General features: G+C 43.3%; 3 protein-coding genes and 4 non-coding genes across 9 annotated transcripts; 2 read left to right on the plus strand and 5 right to left on the minus strand.

Moving 5' to 3' along the window:
* The first annotated feature begins 438 nt into the window (after positions 1 to 438).
* On the plus strand, positions 439 to 7,432 carry LOC100561146 (surfeit locus protein 1). 3 transcript variants are annotated; one of them, XM_062960249.1, is made up of 7 exons: positions 443 to 765; positions 2,059 to 2,141; positions 2,982 to 3,173; positions 4,036 to 4,108; positions 4,477 to 4,599; positions 5,310 to 5,391; positions 6,364 to 6,502. In XM_062960249.1, the coding sequence occupies exons 1-6, from the start codon at positions 577 to 579 to the stop codon at positions 5,352 to 5,354; spliced, it is 705 nt and encodes a 234-aa protein (XP_062816319.1). In that variant the 5' UTR covers positions 443 to 576; the 3' UTR covers positions 5,355 to 5,391; positions 6,364 to 6,502. The 3 variants fall into 3 exon arrangements, with proteins under 3 accessions (XP_062816318.1, XP_062816319.1, XP_062816317.1); XM_062960247.1 differs by having other exon boundaries at positions 445 to 765; positions 4,477 to 4,639; positions 6,364 to 7,432; XM_062960248.1 differs by lacking the exon at positions 5,310 to 5,391 and having other exon boundaries at positions 439 to 765; positions 4,477 to 4,639; positions 6,364 to 7,432.
* Positions 6,938 to 14,424, minus strand: rpl7a (ribosomal protein L7a). The gene is made up of 8 exons (XM_062960246.1): positions 14,263 to 14,424; positions 13,993 to 14,113; positions 12,121 to 12,270; positions 9,914 to 10,054; positions 8,938 to 9,017; positions 7,899 to 8,029; positions 7,731 to 7,800; positions 6,938 to 7,098 (listed from the first exon to the last, which is right to left on the minus strand). Exons 1-8 carry the CDS (start codon positions 14,422 to 14,424, stop codon positions 6,994 to 6,996), a joined length of 960 nt encoding a protein of 319 aa, XP_062816316.1. The 3' UTR covers positions 6,938 to 6,993.
* Positions 8,797 to 8,875, minus strand: LOC134293373 (small nucleolar RNA SNORD36). Its single transcript, XR_010000340.1, has one exon. It is a non-coding gene; the product is annotated as a small nucleolar RNA SNORD36 (small nucleolar RNA).
* Positions 9,148 to 9,226, minus strand: LOC134293374 (small nucleolar RNA SNORD36). The gene has a single exon (XR_010000341.1). It is a non-coding gene; the product is annotated as a small nucleolar RNA SNORD36 (small nucleolar RNA).
* Positions 11,284 to 11,356, minus strand: LOC134293376 (small nucleolar RNA SNORD24). The gene has a single exon (XR_010000343.1). It is a non-coding gene; the product is annotated as a small nucleolar RNA SNORD24 (small nucleolar RNA).
* Positions 12,357 to 12,431, minus strand: LOC134293375 (small nucleolar RNA SNORD24). The gene has a single exon (XR_010000342.1). It is a non-coding gene; the product is annotated as a small nucleolar RNA SNORD24 (small nucleolar RNA).
* Positions 14,425 to 14,463: 39 nt separating the features above from the next.
* Positions 14,464 to 21,936, plus strand: med22 (mediator complex subunit 22). The gene is made up of 4 exons (XM_003230607.3): positions 14,464 to 14,607; positions 16,552 to 16,632; positions 17,640 to 17,848; positions 20,923 to 21,936. The coding sequence occupies exons 1-4, from the start codon at positions 14,464 to 14,466 to the stop codon at positions 21,134 to 21,136; spliced, it is 648 nt and encodes a 215-aa protein (XP_003230655.1). The 3' UTR covers positions 21,137 to 21,936.
* Positions 21,937 to 23,294: the final 1,358 nt, after the last annotated feature.

Genomic DNA, 23,294 nt, shown 5'->3' on the forward strand with positions numbered 1-23,294 from the left:
CGCCAATGGGAACCAATGGGAAGAAGACTTCATGGATGAGGCGGAGCAATGGCTGCTGTTGGTTGGCTGGGCCTGCGAGGAGCCTCGAGGAAAAGCCATAGCTGTCGCCAGTGGGCGGGGCCGGAGAAGAGAGCAGCCAATGGGAAGAGGAAGCTATTGAAAGAGGCCGGCTGGCTGAGCAATGGCTGCTGTTGATTGGCTGGGCTGGCTAAGGGAACAGCCAATGAGTAGAAGGCCTAAAGGAAAAGCGAAAGCTGTCGCCAGTGGGCGGGGCCGGAGAAGGGAACAGCCAATGAGAAGAAGGCCTAAAGGAAAAGCGAAAGCTGTCGTCAGTGGGCGGGGCAGGAGAAGGGAGTAGCCAATAGGAAGACGAAGCTATTGAAAGAGTCCGGCTGGCGAAGTAATAGGTGCTGCTAGTGGGCGGAGTCGGAGAAGGGAGTAGCCAATAGGAAGACGAAGCTATTGAAAGAGGCCGGCTGGCTGAGCATCGGCTGCAGCTGGTTGGCCGGGCGGTAGAGGCGAGCAGCCAATGGGGCGAGGGTCCCCTCTGGCGGAAGCGGAAGCCGGGAGGGAGCCATGGCGAGGTCGGTGGCGGCGCGGCGGTTGTTTCTTGGCGACGCCTGGCGGGTCCGGGGCCTGGTCCCGCCTTTGCGGCCGGCCTCGAGCCGAGCGGGAGCGGCCCAGGCGGCGGAGTCGGAGTCGGAGGCGCTCAAGTGGGGGCTGCTGCTCATCCCCGCCGCCGCCTTCGGGCTGGGCTCCTGGCAGGTGAGGCCTGGGGCTGCACTGAGCATGCGCAGACTCGAGGCTCCGTTGGGTATTCAGGGTCTCAATGGAGGTGGATGCCTATCTGCTATAATAATAATAATAATAATAATAATACTGTAGTAACAAATTTCTCACAAAGTATACTTTAGAAACGCTTTAGAAATGCAATGCCAGCACCCCCAGAGTTTTTAACCATATTTTTAAAGTGTGTATTTATTTATTTATTTATTTGCTACATTTATATAATAAATTACTATATTGTACTGTATCAATATATTGTATTATTATTATATGTGATATATAATACGTAGTTAACATTATTATATTGTATTATTAGTATTATATTGTATTACAAAATAATATTATTAATATTATATGCATATACAATATATTATATTATTTTATACTATTTATATCCCGCCCTTCTCACCCCGAAGGGGACTCAGAGCGGCTTACAAATTAAATTTACATACAATATTATATTATTAGCATAGTACAATACTGGTAATAAATTACTATATTGTACTGTATAAATATATGGTAATATTATTAGTAATATTACATGTAAAATATAGTATATAATTAATATTATTATATTGCATTATTAGTATTATATCGTATTACAATATACACCAAACCCAGCCACGGAAGTGACATAGAGTGGTAAACTGAATGCAAATTGAAACTCGTGATTGACAGTTGACTGGGGAAGGCTCAGGACAAAGAGTTTTTAAATGTACACTGAGGAGTGTATGATCCAGTTCAAAGCAAATAATGTGGATTGTCTAATTTGATAATCTGGATAATCAGGCATGTAGAATGGGCCAAAGTAGTCCTGTATTTTGCTTGCAGACCACAAAAGAAATTCTGAGATTTGCATAACAGATTTTTATGTATCATTGTTTCCCAGTATAGATCACTTTGGAAATGCAGGTCTGATAATCACAGATAATCGTACATTCCATATCAACACTATTAGGCCCCTTCTACACTGCCATAAAATCCAGATTGTCAAAGCAGATAGTCCACATTGTCTGCTTTGAACTGGATTATATGTATGAGTCTACACTGCCATATAATCCAGTTCAAAATAGATCATCTGGATTTTATTTGGCAGTACAGATGTGACCTTAGTTCCTTCTGTTTATGAGCTGGCATGGCAATAATGCCCTGCATGAGCCAGTCACTAAGGAAAATTGCTCTTGATAATGTAATTCCCAGTTTCTGTGCCCTTTGGGGCCTTGTTTCTAGCTGCGGGGAACAGCCTTTTCCTTCCTTCCTTCCTTCCGTCAGATTCAGCGCCGGGAGCGGAAGCTGCGCATGATCGCCGACTTACAGGCCCGGGTGTTGACGGATCCGGTCCCGCTCCCTACAGAGTGAGTAGAGGGAACGGCGGAGAAATAATAATAATTTAATTATTGTGTCAGAAGCGAATTGAGAATACAGTTGTATATATATATATGTGTGTGTGTGTGTGTGTATATATATATATATAAAAGGTAAAGGTTTTCCCCTGACATTAAGCCAAGTCATGCTCATCTCCATTTCTAAGCCGAAGAGCCGGCGTTGTCCATAGACACCTCCAAGGTCATGTGGCCACTGGCAGGACTGCATGGAGCGCCAATGCTACCTTCCTGCCGGAGCGGTACCTATTCATCTACTCACACTGGCATGTCCCTAGAAACCTCCAAGGTCATGTGGCGACTGAGCAGATAGCCAGATCGCTGGAGAAGGAGGCAAATTGAGACAGGAGCTGAATGAGTCTCAGTTTAACCATTTCTTAACAAATACGGGTATGAATGGCACTGAAAAGTAAAAAGTTGGGCTCCTTAACGGCCGATAAGTCACAGGGAGGAGGGAAGGGAAGTCCTAGGGAGGAGGGAGGGGGCTTCCTTTCCGCTGCCCTGGAGACTAGGACACAAAGGAACAAGGGCTTCAAACTACAGGAAAAGAAGGAGATTCCGCCTGAACATCAGGAAGAACTTCCTCACTGTGAGAAGGGCTGTTCGGCAGTGGAACTCTCTCTCTGCCCCAGACTGTGGTGGAGGCTCCTTCTTTGGAGGCTTTTAAGCAGAGGCTGGATGGCCATCTGTCGGGGGTGCTTTGAATGCGATTTCCTGCTTCTTGGCAGAATGGGGTTGGACTGGATGGCCCACGAGGTCTCTTCCAACTCGACTATTCTATGATTCAGCGGATATTTGTTCTCCTTCCGGCAGCCCCATGGAGCTGCGGGGCATGGAGTTCCGCCCGGTGACGGTCCGGGGTCACTTTGACCACTCCAAGGAGCTGTACCTCCTGCCGCGCTCGCTGGTCGACCCCGAGAAGGAGGCGAGGGACGCGGGGAGGGTCCTGTCCAGCCCGGACAGCGGGGCCAACGTCCTCACCCCCTTCCACTGCACGGACCTCGGGTGAGTCGTCCCCACACACCCCGGGCGGATCCTCTTCCAACAATAGATTCCAACAGATTTTTATTCTACCGAATACCAGAACCTCCCCCTTGGCCCACTTATATAGGGGCTCTCACATACCAGAGGGTAATTGAGGGTTTATGGCTGACGCGTTTTATGGCTGGCATCTGTTCTTTGTCAGCCGACCGGAGATGTCAAAGATTGGAGATCATGACACCTATTCTCTATTATTATTATTATTATTATTATTATTATTATTATTATTACAAAGGCTGAGTGGTCATCTGTTGGAAGTGCTTTAACTGTATTTTTCCTGCATGGAAGAATTAAAGGGATTGGACTGGGTGGCCGCTGGGATTGCTATTATTATTATTATCATCATTTTATTCTTTATTATTATTATTACTATTATTATAGATTTATTTGTACATAGCAACACAGCACACATGCGCATGAGGTCCAAGTGTCTGGGCTCCGTCCTCTGAATACTGAGATCTTCCCAAGGGCCGTGGATATTAGCGATATTATTGTATTCTTATTCTTATTCATATTATATTTATTATTATTATTTACATGTATGCAGCACACATGCACACTTCTCCAGTGCCTTCTCCAGTGCTTTTTGGGGTTTCTTCTTCTTGTTAGTATTATATTATTATTATTATTATTATTATTATTATTATTATTATTATTATTATTAAGGCAGGGTGGCCATCTGTCAGGGATACTTTGGTTGTGCTTTCCCTGCATGTGAAGGCAGAAGGGTGGATTTTGGGGTTGCTTCTCTGTTGTTGTTGTTGTTGTTGTTGTTGTTGTTGTAAAGGCTGGGTGGTCATCTGTGTCCTCTCCTCCTTCTCTGCAGAATCACAATCCTCGTCAATAGAGGTTTTGTCTCCAAGAAGAAACTGAAGCCGGAGACCAGGATGAAAGGACAGGTGAGGGAAGGCAAACAATAACAACAACAACAACAACAACAGGACTGAGCCCTCTTCATGGCACCCAAGATTCCCTTCTTTCCAAGATGAAGAAGAGGAGGAACCAAAATAATAATAATAACAATAATAATAGGAGAGAGCCCTCTTGATGACACCATAATAATAATAATAATAATAAGAGAGAGCCCTCTTGATGACACCATAATAATAATAATAATAATAAGAGAGAGCCCTCTTGATGACACCATAATAATAATAATAAGAAGAAGAAGACTAGGAGAGAGCCTTCTTGATGACACATCCTGCACCTTATTATTATTATTAATATTATATTATGATGATGATGAGGGGCCTGCGTTGCCTTCCAGGTCGAAGGGGAGCTGGACCTGACGGGGGTGGTGAGGCTGACCGAGCCCCGTCAGCCCTTCGTGCCGGAAAACGACCCCGAGCGGAACCGCTGGCACTACCGGGACCTGGAGGCCATGGCGCGGGTGAGCGGCTCCGAGCCCGTCTGCATCGATGCCGACCACAGTAAGCAAGTCCTTCCTGGGAAAACTTTTGCAAAATCATAAAACTCTTGCAAAAGGTTCCATGGCAGGATGTCCCTCCTGCAAAGACAAAGTTGGTGCAGTTGAATAGACTTTTCCCCTGGGTATAACACAGCCAGGCTTTGAAGCAGCAAGGCTATTCATTGCAATTTAGCACCATAAAAAAAATCATTCCCCTAGAACGCAAGTCCCCAGCCTGCCAAGCATTCCAGTTGCATTCCAGCTCACCAAACAAGGATTCCCATAAGAAGAAAACAGCCAGGCTTTGAGACTACAAGGCTATTCACTGCTATTTCACCTGGCCAACAAAGGATTCCCATCAGCCACAGCAATGCATTGTTATATTATATAGATATATAATAATAAGTAATATATATTATTTATATTATTATTATTATTATTTTGAGGTTAGTGTAATCATCAATAATGTAGAATATATTATATGATTAATTATTATTATTATTGGCATGGAACCAGTTAAGAAATGTCATTGATAACTCGGGAGCAAAAGCAATTGCGAGGCGTAGTGGAATCCTGTTTCTGAATCCAGATGATGGATCTGCTTTGGATTGTATGGCAGTGGATTCGGAAACGGGATTGCATGGTCAGTGTAGGTGGGCCTGACCTGCTCCCGCCTTGACCTCTTCCTGCAGAGAGCACGGTCCCCGGGGGGCCCATCGGGGGCCAGACGCGGGTGACCCTCCGCAACGAGCACCTGCAATACATCCTGACCTGGTGAGTCCGGGGTTGGGCTTCTGGCGCGAGCGAGCGGGCTGGTGTTTGAGTGGAGTCACTGCGAAGACATCTGCCTGGAAGTAGCCTGGCCTTTGTACCCTGGAGACATCCTTAGCCCGGGTGGCGCTCACTTGCCATTGATTGCTTGCTGCCTGGAGACATAATAATCATAGTAGTAGTGGTTGTTGTTGTTGTTATTATTATTATAGAAGTAATCTGGTCTTTTATTCCTTGAAAGTACTTGCCATCTGGAGATAATAATAATAGATTGCTGGATGCCTGGAGACATAATAATAATAATAGTAGTGGTTGTTGTTATCATTATTATTATAGAAGTAATCTGGTCTTTTATTCCTTGAAAGTACTTGCCATCTGGAGATAATAATAATAGATTGCTGGATGCCTGGAGACATAATAGTAGTGGTTGTTGTTGTTATTATTATTATTATAGAAGTAATCTGGTCTTTTATTCCTTGAAAGTACTTGCCATCTGGAGACAATAATAATAGATTGCTGGATGCCTGGAGACATAATAATAATAGTAGTAGTGGTTGTTATTATTATTATTATAGAAGTAATCTGGTCTTTTATTCCTTGGAAGTACTTGCCATCTGGAGATAATAATAATAGATTGCTGGATGCCTGGAGACATAATAATAATAATAATAGTAGTGGTTGTTGTTATTATTATATTATGACACAGCAAACAAGATAGATATGCTGGATTTTGTATCAAAAAATCACAAATTGAACACTTTCCAAGTGTCTAGGACTGTGTGATGTATTATTATTATAGAAGTAATCTGGTCTTTTATTCCTTTTATTCCGTTGTTTCTCAACACTAGTCGGCCAAGTTTTGTTTGTTGTCATGGTTTGGATCAGTGGTTCCCACCCTGTGGGGTCCCCAGATGTTGAGAGGAAGGCGGGCGTGGCCCTCAGGCTCTCCTTCCTTCCTTCCTTCCTTCCCGGCAGGTACGGCCTGTGCGCAGCCACGTCCTTCATGTGGTACAAGAAGTTCATCCAGAAGGTCCCTCGCTAGACTTCCCCGGGAGGATCCACAGCTTCCCTTCACGGAGGAAACGGAGGCAAGTCTTGCCTGGTTCTAAGGAAAACCCAAGGACAGGTGCTTCTGAAACCCATCCAGGTGCCTCCACAAACTGGACATTATAATTATAAAAATATATAATTATATATTATGTAGATAACTAGCTGTGCCCGGCCGGCCACGCGTTGTTGTGGCAAAGTGTGGTGGTTTGGGAAATAAAGTATCGAGGAATTGGTGGTAGAGTTCCGGTTATCCGACATATGTGGGATAACCAAAACTATTGTGTAATAGTAAAAAGGTGAAGGCAAGTGCGACAGGCAGCAAGGAGGATTCCTGTGTTATTTTCGCAGCGGAATACAAAATCTGGTTCTTTCAGGCAGCACTAAATAAAATCACAAGTTTTTATTTCTTAAAAATGTTCATTTGAAAGCAAAAAGACTGGCAGAGAACACTCTAAAATATAGACAGAATACAGGAAAAACAAAGATTCCTCTGAGCCAATTTTCTGTCCAGGCTTTTTATTTGTATGTACAGAAAAAACCAGAATGAAGGGCCCTCTACCCGAGTTTCGTGGCCAATTCCTTGGCTTTTGCCTTCTCCAATTTCGCGATACGGGCCACCGACTTCGGCCCCAAGACGTTCCCGCCCCAGTGGCGGCGGATCTGGAAAACGGAGACGAAAATGCATTACAATTACAGGCAAGGCTTCCTTTCAGAGCAGCGAAAAGCCGGCTGCTGATCTCTATAACAGGTTTCAAAATCAGGGGTGCCGTGGTTTGAGCTATGAATAAGTCTCTCATTGGTTTCAGCTGCTTATTTATGTGTCTTTAGGTTGTAAATACATTGCAAATCTGACATGATAAATAAGGCTGTAAATACTGGGAGTCTTTTCTTAGGGAGAAAAAGTGGGGGATAAATATAAATAATAAAAAAATTAAAATACTTACTGACATTTAAGTACTGTATTAAAGATATAATAAATAATAATAATAAAATAGCTATTATAGGCTTTTACTCATTTTTAACTATATCGAATGCCATTCACATTCTATTTCTATGGTTACGTATCTTTAATTTGTGTTGTATTGGTTTTACTGGGAGTCTTTAGAGGGAAAAATGGGGTATAAATAATAAATGTACATTTCACACAGCAAGGCAACTTCCTCCTTAGGGATGAAATGAGCCTCTTTTTAGAGAGAAAAAGTGGGGTGGACGTGATAATCGAGTAACAATAATGAATAAATATAGAATAATAAATAATATGAAAGCTGTAGGAAGGGAGGCTTTGCTCTGACCTCGTCGTATCTCTCGTTGTAATTGGTCTTGACGGCTTCCACCAGTTTGGCCAAGGCTCCCTTGTCCTCCCTGCAAAGGAAGAAAATGGCAAGCGCTCAGCCGAGTGGCCCGGACTGGGGCTCTTTGGAGGCCGGGGGGCCCACTCACTCACTCACTCTCTCACTCACGGGTTCACTTGGGTGAAGGCCAGGCAGGTGCAGGTCTTGCGGTGGACGAGGCGGCCCAGGCGGGCCTTGCCCTTGATGATGCAGTACGGGACGCCCATCTTCCGGCACAGGGCCGGCAGGAAGACCACCAGCTGGAAGACACAACAGAATGTTGGATAAGTGAGACTCTACTGCAGGGGTCCCCAAACTAAGGCCCGGGGGTCGGATGCGGCCCTCCAAGGTCATTTACCTGGCCCCCGCCCTCCGTTTTATAATATATTGTATATACATATAATGTTGATAATAATGTTATAATGTAATACAATATAACACTAATAATACCATATAATATTAATAATATATTCTGTATTACATATAATATTACTAATAATATTACAGTATAGTGGTATAGTTCAATATAGTAATATATAATGCTAATATTGTGCTATGCTAATAATATAATATATTGTATGTACATATAATTTGTAACCCACTCTGAGTCTCCTTTGGGGTGAGAAGGGTGTGATACAAATGTAGTAAATAAATAATAAATAAATTTTAGACTTAGGCTCGCCCAAAGTCTGAAATGACTTGAAGGCACACAACAACAACAACCCTAATTAACTTGACTATCTCATTGGCCAGAAGCAGGACCACACTTCCCATTGAAATCCTGATAAATGTGTGTTAGTTAAAATTGTTTTTATTTTTAAATATTGTATTGTTCTTTCGTTGATGTTGTTTTTGCACTACAAAGAAGACATATGCAGTGTGCAACGGAATTTGTTTGTATTTTTTTCAAATGATAATCCGGCCCCTCAATAGTCTGAAGGATGTGGACCGGCCCTCGGCTTAAAAAGTGTGAGGACCCAGCCTGCTCTATTGTAACGATAAGGAAGCCGTCTCCTGTGCTCCGGCTGCTGCTCAGGGTTAAAAAGCTCGTATGGTTTAGATCTTCAGAGAGGAGTTCAGGTGAAGAAATTCACACATCATTGCAGCAGCTGAGTGAGCGGGAAGCAGAGCCATATTATTATTATTATTGCCCTGCGTTTTCTCTCACCTCAACGGGGTCCACATCGTGGGCGATGACCACCAGCTGGGCTTTCTTGTTCTCCACCAGCGTGGTCACAGTGTTGACCCCTAAAGAAACAACGGAAAGTAAGCGCACTGTTCCGGCCAAAATGCCCAGAAAAATAAAGAACAGCAACTTGCCGTTACATTTAAAACCGTTTGCGTTCCTCAACCGCCTCCCTTGCAAGGCATTTTTGCTACGGCTCAGGGTTAAAAAGCTCGTTAATTTTTGCTCTTCAGTCTGCAGTTCAGGTGAAGAAATTCATACATCATTGCCGTAGCTATTATATTGATATTATATTAATAAGATTTATTCACTTTCTTATTTATAACCCTGCCTTTCTCTTAGGAGCAACACCTTATGACCCCACTTTAAAAACTAATCCTAATCCTATATAATAATAATATATAAGTATACGGTGTTCCCTCACTTATCGCTGGGGTTAGGTTCCAGGACCACCCGCAATAAGTGAAAATCCGCAAAGTAGGGACACTACATTTAATATTTATACATTGTTTTAGTAGTTATACACTATTTTAAGTCTTTATCAACCAATCATGTATTGATAAATCGCCTCCTACTCCTCCCGTTACCGCTTGGGCTCCTTTTCTCTCCCTTTGGCTTCTCGTTCCTCCCTTAGGCTGTAAATTGTAATTTTTTATTATTTATAATAGTCTTTTAGAGTTTATTGAAAAACCGCGAAACAGCAAATCTTCAAAAAGTGAGGGAACACTGTATGTGTATTGAAAACATTGACTACAAAAATGCGTTGGATAATCCAGAATGTTGGATAAGTGAGACTCTACTGTATATTATATTATTCCTGTGGTCTCAGACACGTTGTTCTGAACTAGGAGTCACTTGTGAGCCAGATGCTTGTATCTCGGGGACTTCGACCTGCAAGTGTTTGTGTGTAATACATACAATTTCAGTGATGCTCAAGGCTCGCCCGCTGCCTGCCTACCTGCCCTGAGGACGGGTGGCCTTTTGGTGGGGACATCCCCCTTCCCGGCCGCCTTCTGCTCGGCCCGGGCCACCAGCCGCTGCTTCTTCTCCTGCTTGGTCTCCGGCCGGTACTTGTGGGCCAGCTTCAGGAGCTGGACAGCTGAAAGACACAACCCGTGCAGAGGATAGATCTGTTTCCTGAGGAGTCCACTGACCGTGTCAACAACAAAAGGCACAAACCAAAAACACACAAACACGAGGGTTGAATGAAAAGTAATGCCTCCGCCTTCGTAAGAGTAGTATTGGTCTGCGGCAGGTACCGGCTTGTTCCGTAGACTCTTCTCTACCGTTCCATTTGGCGGGAAGCCTTAGCATTGAACGGTTGTGTTGTTAAAGTGCGAAGTATGGAACCCTGCGCAGACTGCCATTTTTGCTGACACGCCGACGCATGCAGATTGATAGGATGACTATGTCCTTTGTGGCCAAATTTGATGTGATTTGGTCCAGTGGTTGTGTTGTTTGGTCCATGGGAATTATGCACATCACATTTATATATATATATATAATTTATAATTATTATATCATTGTATTATTATTGTATTTATTTATTTATTAGCTACATTTATATGCCGCCCTTCTCACCCCGAAGGGGACTCAGAGCAGCTTACAAATTAAATTTATATACAATATTATATTAGCATAGTACAATACTGGTAATAAATTACTATATTGTACTGTATCAATACATTGTAATATCATTAGTAATATTACATGTAAAATATAATATATAATTAATATTATATTGTATTATAGTATTATATCATATTACAATATAATATGACTATTATATAATATATAATATTATATTGTAGTATATCATATTATTACTATATTATTATTATATTATTCATTATTCATGACTACATTGAAACTAGAATAGAGAGAAATCAGCGTGGAAACTGTAAGACATGCCATAGATCATTGTACATGGAAATAATCGTAGTAAATAGTTTTTATTATATATTTTATTATATATTTTATTATTATATATTACAATTATATATTTTTGTTATTTAAATGATACATATTGCGAAATTATGGCGCATACAAGGACTGCCATCTATTGTAATAATAATTATAATTCACTATAATAATTGTATATTTATATTACATGCAATATTACTAATAATATTGCGATATAGTTGTATAATATAATTGTATAATATATTGTATGTATATATACTTGTAAACCGCCCTGAGTCCCCTTCGGGGTGAGAAAGAAGGGCGGTATATAAATGCCGCAAATAAATAAATAAATATTGAGGAGTTACGAAGGTGGAGGCATTACTTTTCATTCAACCCTCATAGACACCAATCGAGAGGCGCGGGTGCATCAGAGATCTTGGTGGCCGAGAGTCATCAAGGCAGCTCAGATAGCAAATATTTCTTGGCATCATCTGCACCCTTTCGCTTTATTATTATTATTATCCATGTCGAAAACAAATTCTGTGTCATTTCCTGTTTCATTGTTCTCTTAAATAATAAACAATAATAAATGGATATAATATTGAATATATCTTGCAATGATGAAGTCCTGGCTCATATTCCAGGCTCTATTATATAGAGCGTGCATGGGGCAACTTTGGCCCTCCCTCCAGGTGTTTTGGACTCCAACTCCCACAATTCCTAACAGCCTACCGGCTGTTAGGAATTGTGGGAGTTGGAGTCCAAAACACCTGGAGGGAGGGCCAAAGTTGCCCCATGCATGATACAGAGAGACACATAATATTGATATATATTTTTGTGTGTGTCATGAGCCACTTGAGAAACTGCAAGTCGCTTCTGGTGTGATATAATAATAATAATTGATATAATAATATAATGCCATACCTGTCTGTCGGTCCAGGGCCTGGGTGAACTGGTTGATGGCGGGGGGCTCATATTCCAGGCTCTATTATATAGAGCATGCATGGGGCAACTTTGGCCCTCCCTCCAGGTGTTTTGGACTCCAACTCCCACAATTCCTAACAGCCTACCGGCTGTTAGGAATTGTGGGAGTTGGAGTCCAAAACACCTGGAGGGAGAGCCAAAGTTGCCCCATGCATGATACAGAGAGACACATAATATTGATATATATTTTTTTGTGTCATGAGCCACTTGAGAAACTGCAAGTCGCTTCTGGTGTGATATAATAATAATAATTGATATAATAATATAATGCCATACCTGTCTGTCGGTCCAGGGCCTGGGTGAACTGGTTGATGGCGGGGGGCACCTTGAGCCGCTTGTAGAGGATGGCCCTCTGGCGCTGGAGCCGGATGTAGCGCGGCCACTTCACAAAGCGCGTCAAGTCCCGCTTGGGCTGGATGTCCTGCCCTGGGGGGGGGGGGGGGGGGGCAAAGGCCAACGGTCAAGCGGGAGGAGGGAGGGGCTCCTCCGGACAGCCGGGGCCAGGCCTCGGGAGCATCAGAGATCTTGGTGGATGAGCTTGTCAGCAGTGCCACTCAGATAGCAAATATTCGCTTGCATCCTTTGCTCCCAGGCTTTTGAAGCAGAGGCTGGGTGGCCATCTGTCAGGAGGGATCAGATCCTGGTAGAAGGGGGTTGGACGGATGGCACTCTTTGGGGGTCCCCTCTCTAGAGTTATAGGGCATCTCTCTATCATTCTCTCTCTCAACCGTATCTAGGGCTGGAAGACCATCTGCCAGGAGGGATTTATTCATTTATTATTTATTTGCTACATTTATATGCCGCCCTTCTCACCCCGAGCGGCTTACAAATTAAATTGTATTAGCATAGTAGAATACTGGTAATAAATTACTATATTGTACTGTACCAATATACTGTAATATTATTAGTAATATATAATATATAATTAATATTATTATATTGTATCATTAGTATTATATCGTATTAGACTGTGTCTTTCTTTATGGCAAAAAGGGGGTTGGGTCTGGATGGCCGTTGGGGGTCCTTTCGAACTCTAGGATTCTATATGTCTCAATCATATCTCTGGCCATCTATCTAGGGCTGGATGGCCCTCTCTTGGGAGAGCTTTGGTTGTGTCCTCCAGGTCAAAAGCCGGTTGAACTAGATGGCCTTTGGTGGCCCCTTCAACCCTGGTAGCCCTTGTTTCTGTAGCCCCTTTTCTCTTCATTAATTGTCTAATGTCTATGCGGCAGGATGGCCATCTGCCGGGAGGGATCAGGCTGTGGTTTTCCGACATGAAGGCAGAAGGGGGTTGGACCGGATTGGCCTCTATTCTGGGATTCTCCCTATATCTCTATCTTATCCATAGTGATTTATTTATGGCTCCAGGATTGTACATATATCTCAATCATATCCATGGCCCTCCATCTAGGGCAGGATGGGCCTCTATCGGGAGGGCTTTGAGTGTGTCCTCCATGTGCGAAGACTAGATGGCCTTTGGGGTCCCCTCCAGCCCTGGTAGCCCTTGATTCTGTGGCTCTCTTTCTCTCATTTAACTGTGTGATGTGTACAAGGCTGGATGGTCATCTGCCGGGAGGGATCAGGCCGTGCTTTTCCTCCCTGAAGGACTTTGGGGTCCCTCCCACTCTAGGATTCTACCCGTGTCTTAGTTATATCCATGGCCCTCTATCTAGGCCTGTATGGCCCTCTGTCAGGAGGGCTTTGAGTGTGTCCCCCATCCTCCCTATGGTACCTATGTCCCTCGATCTCGGCCTGGAGGGCCCTCTGTGGGGAGGGTTTTGAGTGTGTCTTCCATCCTCTCTAGGCCTCTCTCTCTCTCTCAATGGTAACTATTGCACTCTGTCAGGAGGACTTTGTCCTCCTTCCTCTCTAGGCCTCTCCCTCTCAGTGGTATCTATGGCCCTCTATCTAGGGCTGGACGGCCCTCTGTGGGGAGGGTTTGGAGTGTGTCTTCCATCCTCTCTAGGCCTCTCTCTCTCTCTCAATGGTAACTATTGCACTCTGTCAGGAGGACTTTGTCCTCCTTCCTCTCTAGGCCTCTCCCTCTCAGTGGTGTCTATGTCCCTCGATCTCGGCCTGGAGGGCCCTCTGTCGGGAGGGCTTTGGCCGTGTCCCGCTCCCTCCCGGCTCCCGGCTCCCCTCACGCACCGATGCCGAAGTTCTTGGGCCGCTTCTCGAAGAGCGGGTTGACGACCTTCTTGGCCTCCTGCTTCTTGACCACGGCGGGCGCCGGCGCCACCTTCTTCCCCTTGGCCTTCTTCCCCTTCGGCTGCGGGGAGAGAGGAAAGAAGCGGGCGGGGAGTGAGCCCCGGGCCCCGCCGCCCCTTCCCGCCCGGCGCCGAGGCCCGATGAGGCCCCGAGAGGCCCGGATGGCGGCGGATGCGGCGCGGCCCCCTCCCGCTCCGCCATGACACTCACCATCTTGTCCGGCGGCGCTGAGGAGAAAAGGAGGGAGCGGGGCACGCCGGGAAATATATCTCTCCACAGCGAAGCAGATCTCGCGAGAAGTGTGTAAAGGCTGCCCAAGAGCGACAAGGACACAGATCTCGCGAGGTTTAAGTCCAAAGGGAGCCCGCGCATGCGTAGTGGCGTTTCCCCGTGAGGCGTTGAGGCGAGGCCATGTCGTCGTTGCCGGGCGCGGGGCCTGGGTCGCGGGCGCTGCCGCAGAGCAAGGAGGCGCTGCTCCAGTCCTACAACAAGCGCCTCCGCGACGACGCCCGCTCCCTCGCCGACAACTTCGCCGAGATCGTCAAGACCGCCAAGGTGAGGGGGGAGGGGGGAGGGGGAAGGGGAGGGGTCGCCATGGAGACGGCAAGATGGCGGACGGAGAGGGAGGGGGTTGCCATGGAGACGAGGGCCCCCGGTGGCCTAGGGCAATGATGGGCAGCCTTTGGCGCTTGGGGTGTCAAAATTCACCAAAAAAACCTAGCATGACTTGGGTGGTGTGTCACTTCGAGGAAAAAAAAACACCATAATTTCGCAATATGTATAGTTTAAATAACAAAAATATATAATTGTAATATATAATTGTATGTAATAAATCAAAAACTATTTACTACCCTTATTTCCATGTACAACAATCTAGGGTACCTCTTGCAGCATCCACGCTGATTTCTCTCTATAGTAGTTTAAATGTAGTCATGAATAATAAATAATATAATAATAATAATATAATAGTAATAATATAATACAATAATAGAATATATATATATATCTACTAGCTGTGCCTGGCCACGCGTTGCTGTGGCAAAGTGGTGGTAGTATTGGTTAAAAATTGTTGTGTAATTTTTATTTGACTTTATTTGCATTTTTTTATTAATTTTATTGTAAGTTATATTTTATTTATTATATTTTATTATTTTCTTGTATTATTTTTAGTTATTTTCTGTTATTATAGTATTTTATTGTATTAATTTTTAGTGTTTTTTATTATTTTTTATTGGGTTGCTAGGAGACCAAGTTGGAGGAGCTTAGCCTTCTAACTGGCAGCAATTGGATAAAAGCAATTATTCCTCTCTCTCTAATTAGGACTTTATTTTTCTTTTCTTTTTGTTGTATCAACCTAGAGGCGTGGATGATGGGTTGTGTTGTCAAATTTCGGGGTTGGGGGGCCTGTAGTTTTGTTGTTTTGTGGGTCGCCATGATGCCATCACTCTTTTATATATATAGATAAATAAATGTAACGTGCATAATTCCCATGGTACCTCTTGCAGTTTCCACACTGACTTCTCTCTATTCTAGTTTCAATGTAGTCATGAATAATAAATAAAATAATAATAATAATATAGTAGTAATAATATAATAATAATATAATACAATAATAGAATATATATATATATATATGTATGTATATAAATGTAACGTGCATAATTCCCATGGTACCTCTTGCAGTTTCCACACTGATTTCTTTCTATTCTAGTTTCAATGTAGTCATGAATAATAAATAATATAATAATAATATAATAGTAATAATATAATACAATAATAGATTATATATATATATATATATATATATATATATATATATATATATATATATATATATATATATAACGTGCATAATTCCCATGGTACCTCTTGCAGTTTCCACACTGATTTCTCTCTATTCTAGTTTCAATGTAGTCATGAATAATGAATAATAATATGATAGTAAAACAACCTTAATTTCACAATACAGTAGAGTCTCACTTATCCAACACTCGCTTATCCAACGTTCTGGATTATCCAACGCATTTTTGTAGTCCCATGTTTTCAATACATTGTGATATTTTGGTGCTAAATTCGTAAATACAGTAATTACTACATAACATTAATATGTAATGAACTACTTTTTCTGTCAAATTTGTTGTATAACATGATGTTTTGGTGCTTAATTTGTAAAATCATAACCTATTTTGATGTTTAATAGGCTTTTCCTTAATCTCTCCTTATTATCTAACATATTCGCTTATCCAACGTTCTGCCGGCCCGTTTATGTTGGATAAGTGAGACTCTACTGTAATGTAATAAATACTTCTCTCCCCTTCTCTTCCCTCTTCCCTTCCTCCCTTTTCCTTCTCCTTTCTTCCCTGCCCGTCTTTCTATCTCCTTCCTCCTTCACTTCCTTCTCTTCCCTCCCTCCTCCCTCTTTCTTTCCTTCCTTGTTCTCTTCCTTTCCCTTCCTTTCTTCTCCTTCCGCTTATACTTCTTGCATGTCTTTCCCTCCAGATCGAGGAAGAGACCCAGGTCTCCCGGGCGACGCAAGGTGAGCAGGACAACTACGAGATGCACGTTCGGGCAGCAAACATTGTGAGTGCCTTGGTCCTGGTTCACATTTGTGCTCCGGGTTTGTTGGTTTGTTTGCTTATTTACTTCAAGCCCCTCCCCAGGCAGCATAGATAGATGGACATGATATGATATGATATATATTTATATTGAGAGAGGTAGACTTAGGGCCCTTCCACATGGCCATTTAACCCAGAATATCAAGGCATTTTGGGTCATCAGCTGATTTTTCGATCTTGGTCTGAATTGCCTTTGTCCTGATGGCTTACTCCTGGGCTGCAAGGATCAGGCCTTCTGTCTCCTTCTTCAGGGTCCCATTCATGAGCCAGAGCCAGGTCTTCTATTATTATTACTATTATTATTATTATTATTATTAATTGCCTTTGTCCTGATGTCTTGCTCCTGGGCTGCAAGGATCAGGCCTTCTGTCTCCTTCTTCAGGGTCCCATTCATGAGCCAGAGCCAGGTCTTCTATTATTATTATTATTATTATTAATTGCCTTTGTCCTGATGGCTTGCTCCTGGGCTGCAAGGATCAGGCCTTCTGTCTCCTTCTTCAGGGTCCCATTCGTGAGCCAGAGCCAGGTCTTCTCCTTATCAGATTTTCCTTCCATTTTGTCAAGGAACTTTCCATGCAATGTTTTGTTGTGCCAGCTGTCAGCTCTAGTTTGTAGTGCGGTTTTCTTGTACTGGTTTCTTTGTCTGCTGTGCTTTGAGGAGTTTCTGATTTTTTACTTCAATCAAAGCAGGTTCTTCACTTTGCTTTACATATTCTGCCAGGGCATGTTGTTGTTATTATTATTATTATTATTTGGGCCGCCAACTCCCAGGATTCCTGACCATTGAACAAACTGGCTAGCTCAGGCCTGGGTGAACTTGGGCCCTCCCTACAGGACTTCACCTCCCAGAATTCTGGCCGTGAGAAATTGTGGGAGTTGAAGTCCAAAACACCTGGAGGGAGGGCTAAGGGTTCAGGGAGTTTGAGGAGCCTGTGAACGTCCTCTCCTCCTCCTCTTTCCCCTCGAATGCAGGTCCGGGCGGGAGAGTCCCTCATGAAGCTGGTCTCGGACCTGAAGCAGTTCCTGATCCTGAACGACTTCCCGTCGGTCAACGAGGCCATCAACCAGCGCAACCAGCAGCTGCGCGCCCTGCAGGAGGAGTGCGACCGCAAGCTCATTGCGCTGCGCGACGAGATGTCCGTCGACCTCTACGAGCTGGAAGAAGAGTATTACTCCTCCAGGTATAAATGAAAGCCCTGAAAACGGACGGACGGACAGACAGACAGATGCCGGGAAGAAGCCTCCTTCCAAGCCTCTCCTGCCCTCCCGACAGGCCTCGGTCCCGTGCGTTTGGGGCAACTCCTGCTTCAAAACGGGGTGCAGAGTTGGGTGGCCTCCCATTCCTACATATGGCGACAATCAAACGGGATCCGATATTGCAATTGACCTGAATGTGGCCTCCAGACACCCCTTCCTACATTTATTATATTTAGTAATAATAATAACATTGGATATTATTATATGTTATGTATTTTATTTTTTATTATATTATATTACTAGCTGTGCCCGGCCATGCGTTGCTGTGGCGAAGTATGGTGTTATGGGAAATAAAGTATTGAGGAATTGGTGGTAGTTAAGTTAAAGGGTAAAGGTTTTCCCCTGACATTAAGTCCATTATAAATGGGTTATATAGCTGTGTGGAAGGGCCTTGAGTCTACACTGCCATATAATCCAGTTCAAATCTGATAATCTGTATTTTATAGGCAGTGTGGAAGAGGCCTAAGTGAGGCCTAGCTGTGCCTGTCCCCTGAGCTGAGTGGGTTGCTAGGAGACCAAGTGGGCAGAGCTCAGCCTTCTAACTGGCAGCAATTGGATAAAAACAATTATTCCTCTCCCTCTAATTAGGACTTTATTTTTCTTTTCTTTTTGTTGTATGAACGTAGAGGCATGGATGAGGGATTGTGCTGCCAAGTTTAGTGTTTCTGGGATTTGTAGTTTTGTTGTTTTGTCCTAAGCCGAAATTTCATTACCCTTTTATATATATAGATTTATTATTACAGTAGAGTCTCGGTTATCCAACCTCCGCTCATGCAACGTTCTATATTATCCAACGCAGTCTGCCTTTTAGTAGTCAGTGTTTTTGTAGTCAATATTTTCAATACATTGCGATGTTTTGGTGCTGAATTCGTAAATGCAGTAGTTACTACAAAACGTTACTGTGTATTGAACTGCCTTTTTCTGTCCATTTGTTGTATAACGTGAGGTTTTGGTGCTTAATTTGTAAAATCATAACGTAATTTGACGTTTAATAGGCTTTTCCTTAATCCCTACATATTATCCAACATTTCCGCATATCCAAGCTTCTGCCGGTCCATTTATGTTGGATAAGCGAGACTCTACTGTATATATTTTGATTATTTTATTGTTTTATTATTATTTATTTGTTATATGGTTATTTCCCCGTGTTTGTATATGGTTGTGTTTCATTCCACCTCGGGTGCCTCTCCCTGCCCTCTGCGCACAGCTTGCTCCTTTCTTCTCCGGTGCTTTGCGGCCTCCTTTCCTGTTTCTTGTCTGCTTCAAAGCAGGGATCTGGTGCCGCCAAGGGAAAGGATCCCTTTCAGACCACCTTCTGTTTCGTTTGCTTTGGCTTCCTTTCCCAACACTGTGTCAGCCATTGTGGGCTCTTCCCCATCATGAGTATTTTGTTTTGAATCCTTTACCTACGAGGGTTGAATGAAAAGTAATGCCTCCACCTTCGTAACCCCTCAAGAGATGGCAATCTTGGTCTGTGGCAGGGACTGGCTTGTTCAGCAGACTCTCCTCTACAGTTAGTTCCATTTGGCAGGAAGCCTTAGCATTGAACGGTTGTGTTGTTGAAGTGCGAAGTATGGAACCCTGCACAGAAGGAGAAGCCTTAGCATTGAACGATTGTGTTGTTAAAGTGCAAAGTATGGAACCCTGCGCAGACGGGGAAACCTTAGCATTGAACGGCTGTGTTGTTAAAGTGCAAAGTATGGAACCCTGCGCAGACGGGGAAGCCTAAGCATTGAACAGTTGTGTTGTTAAAGTGCAAAGTATGGAACCCTGCGCAGACGGTTGTCAATGCGACTTAAGCCACGTGTAGTCACTGAATTCGTGACCGCAGAAGGTGTCACCCCAAAGGAGAAAGGCGTCTGCGCAGGGTTCCATACTTGGCACTTTAACAACACAACCGTTCAATGCTAAGGTTTCCCCATCTGCGCAGGGTTCCATACTTGGCACTTTAACAACAGAACTGTTTATTTACAGTATTTATATTCCGCCCTTCTCACCCCGAAGGGGACTCAGGATGGATTACAATGAACACATATATGGCAAACATTCAATGCCAACAGACTAATAATAATAATAATAATAATAATAATAATAATAATAATAATAATAATAATAATCTTTATTTATACCCCGCCACCATCTCCCCAACGGGGACTCAGGGCGGCTTACATGGGGCCATGCCCAGAACAAACAACATATATAGACAGACACAGAGGCATTTAACATTTTTTTCCAGCTTCACGATTTCGGCCACAGGCGGAGCTGTTGCTTCACTGTCCAGTAGTGGCGGTACTTCCTCATTCCATTCCTCGTGTTTTGCTGGCAGTTTTATGATGTTGTAAATTAGTTAAATTAGCCTGCTGCATAAAGCGTCCCTAAATTTCCCTAATTAACAGATGCAACTGTCTTTCGGGGCTGCATAGGTCAACAGCAAGCCGGGCTATTTAATGGTCGGGGGCTTAACCCGACCCGGGCTTCGAACTCATGACCTCTCGGTCAGTAGTGATTTATTGCAGCTGGTTACTAGCCAGCTGCGCCACAGCCCGGCCCCTTCAATGTTAAGGCTTCCCTGTCTGCACAGGGTTCCATACTTGGCACTTTAACAACACAACCGTTCAATGCTAAGGCTTCCCGCCAAATGGAACTAACTGTAGGGTTTACTGAACAAGCCAGGACCTGCCGCAAACCAGGACTGCCACCTGTTGAGTTACGAAGGGGGAGGCATTACTTTTCTTTCAACCCTTGTCATTTTAGTGAGTCCACGATCAGCCTAAGTGTTTCTTACGGGGCGGTGGTGGTAGTGGGGAGCTTTGGCGGGACGTGCTAACCAGCCTTGCTGCTGCTATTGCTGCTTCCTGGGCCGTTTTGCTATTTTCTTAACACTGTTGCCTCTGTCTTGCGTTTTCCTCCCTTCTCTCCTCTCTCTCTCTCTCTCTCTCTTTCCTTCCTTCTCTTTGGCTGCTTCCCTTCTTTCTCTCTCTCTCTCTCGCTCTGAAAGCTGCAGCCTCTCTGACGCCACTGACCTCCCGCTCTGCGAAGCCTTCTGGAGAGAGGAAACGGCCGCCTCCTCCCCGGAGAGCCTCTCCCTGCCTCTGCCCACAGCCAACGCCAATGCCAACGCCTTGGAGCCGTCCTTCCCGGTCCCACCGGGCTCCACGCCCTCCCACACGCATGTGAACGGCCACGGAGTGGGTCCCGCCGACCAGGCCTGAGAGCAGGGAGCGCCCGTTCTGTACGGTCAAGAGCAACAGGGTGGAAAACGTTTCCTAAATGTGTGATATCGCAAGAGGATGACATGCTGAGCAAGGCACCCCGCAGTCATGCTTCTGGGAGTGTCACAGATACCTTTTTTGAACCTTTTCATCAGTTTTCAATGGGACAGAGTGCGTCAGGTCCTTTCAGAGAAAGAAGTGGACACAGTGACGCACGCCAGCAGATGTCAGAGTCATTAATGTCGTTAACAACAACATCAACAACAACCATCAAGCAACAACCATCACCACAACAATTGCGGGTGGAAAACGTTTCCTAAATGTGTGATATCGCAAGAGGATGATGTGCTGAGCAAGGCACCCCGCAGTCATGCTTCTGGGAGTGTCACAGATACCTTTTTTGAACCTTTTCATCAGTTTTCAATGGGACAGTGTGTCAGGTCTTTTCAGAGAAAGACATAGTGACTCCAGCACTGGGTTTGGTAATATTGGCTGCACGTCGGTCGCATCCGCTCATACTTAGGGTTCCCGGAGACGGGCACTTCTCTCCCTTTTTGATGGGCAGGTTTGGCATCGGACGGATGTCTCTTCAAATCTCAGGGTCAGGTCTTCAAACGTGACTGGATCTAAATAGCGGATGAATCATGATCCTGGCAGCCTTTGGATTTACCCACAGTGTTTTCCTACCAATTGACTTGAATGCATGGGTTCGATGTGTTGGTGGGTTTTTTTGTCGTTGGGATCCATGTTTGTTTCTTCACTGTAAATAGGGGGTTGAATAAAACCAGTTGCGATGCTGACCATGTGGCCGGTTCTGACTACAGTAGAGTCGCTTATCCGACATAAACTGGTGGGCAGAATGTCGGATAAGCGAAAGTGTTGGATAATAGGGTGGATTCTATATGTCTCAATCATATCTCTGGCTATCTATCTAGGGCTGGATGGCCCTCTATTGGGAGGGCTTTGACTGTGTCCTCCCTTCCAACTCTGTATCCTCTTGGGCCTCTATCTAGGGCTGGATGGCCCTCTGTTGGGAGGGCTTTGACTGCGTCCTCCTCCCTGGCAGAAGGGGGTTGGGCTGGATGGCCTTTGGGAGACCCTTCCAGTTCTCGGATTCTACCTATATCTCTATCGTATCCATGGCAATCTATGGCTGGATGGTCCTCTGTCGGGGGGGCTCTGACTGTGTCCTCACCTGCTCTCTCCATAATATCCATTGCTCCTGATATAAACGGTTGGCTTTATTGATGAAGCCCTGTCATTAGGTTTTAAATTCTTTTGTCATATATATACATGTGTGTGTGTGTGTTTGTATATATATATATATACACACACATAATATAATTTACAATAATATATAATAATTATAACATATTGTATATACATATAATATTATATTGTAATATGATATAATACTAATAATACAATATAATAATATTAATTATATTTTACATGTAATATTACTAATAATATTACCATATATCAATACAGTACAAAACAGTAATTTATTACCAGTTTTGTACTATGCTAATAATATAATATTGTAAGTAAATTTAATTTGTATGCCGCTCTGAGTCCCCTTCGGGGTGAGAAGGGCGGCATATAAATGTAGCAAATAAATAATAAATAAATAAATATGCTAGTTTTATATATGTGTGTGTGTGTGTGTGCATATATATATATATATATAGATATATATACACATACATATATATACAATATAATTTACAATAATATATAATAATTATAACATATTGTATATACATGTAATATTCATAATACTATATTGTAATGCAATATACTAATAATACAATATAATAATATAAATTATATATTATATTTTACATGTAATATTACTAATAATATTACCATATATTGATACAGTACAATATAGGAATTTATTACCAGTATTGTACTATGCTAATAATATATTGTATCTAAATTTAATTTGTAAGCCGCTCTGGGTCCGCTTCGGGGTGAGAAGGGCGGCATATAAATGTAGCAAATAAATAAATTAACTCAAGGTATTTATAATTATAACATATTGTATATACATATAATATTCATAATATTATATTGTAATACAATATAATCCTAATAATACAATATAATAATACTCATTATATATTATATTTTACATGTAATATTACTAATCATA

This window comes from Anolis carolinensis, unplaced genomic scaffold, assembly GCF_035594765.1.
Source record: "Anolis carolinensis isolate JA03-04 unplaced genomic scaffold, rAnoCar3.1.pri scaffold_7, whole genome shotgun sequence".
Lineage (NCBI taxonomy): Eukaryota > Metazoa > Chordata > Lepidosauria > Squamata > Dactyloidae > Anolis > Anolis carolinensis.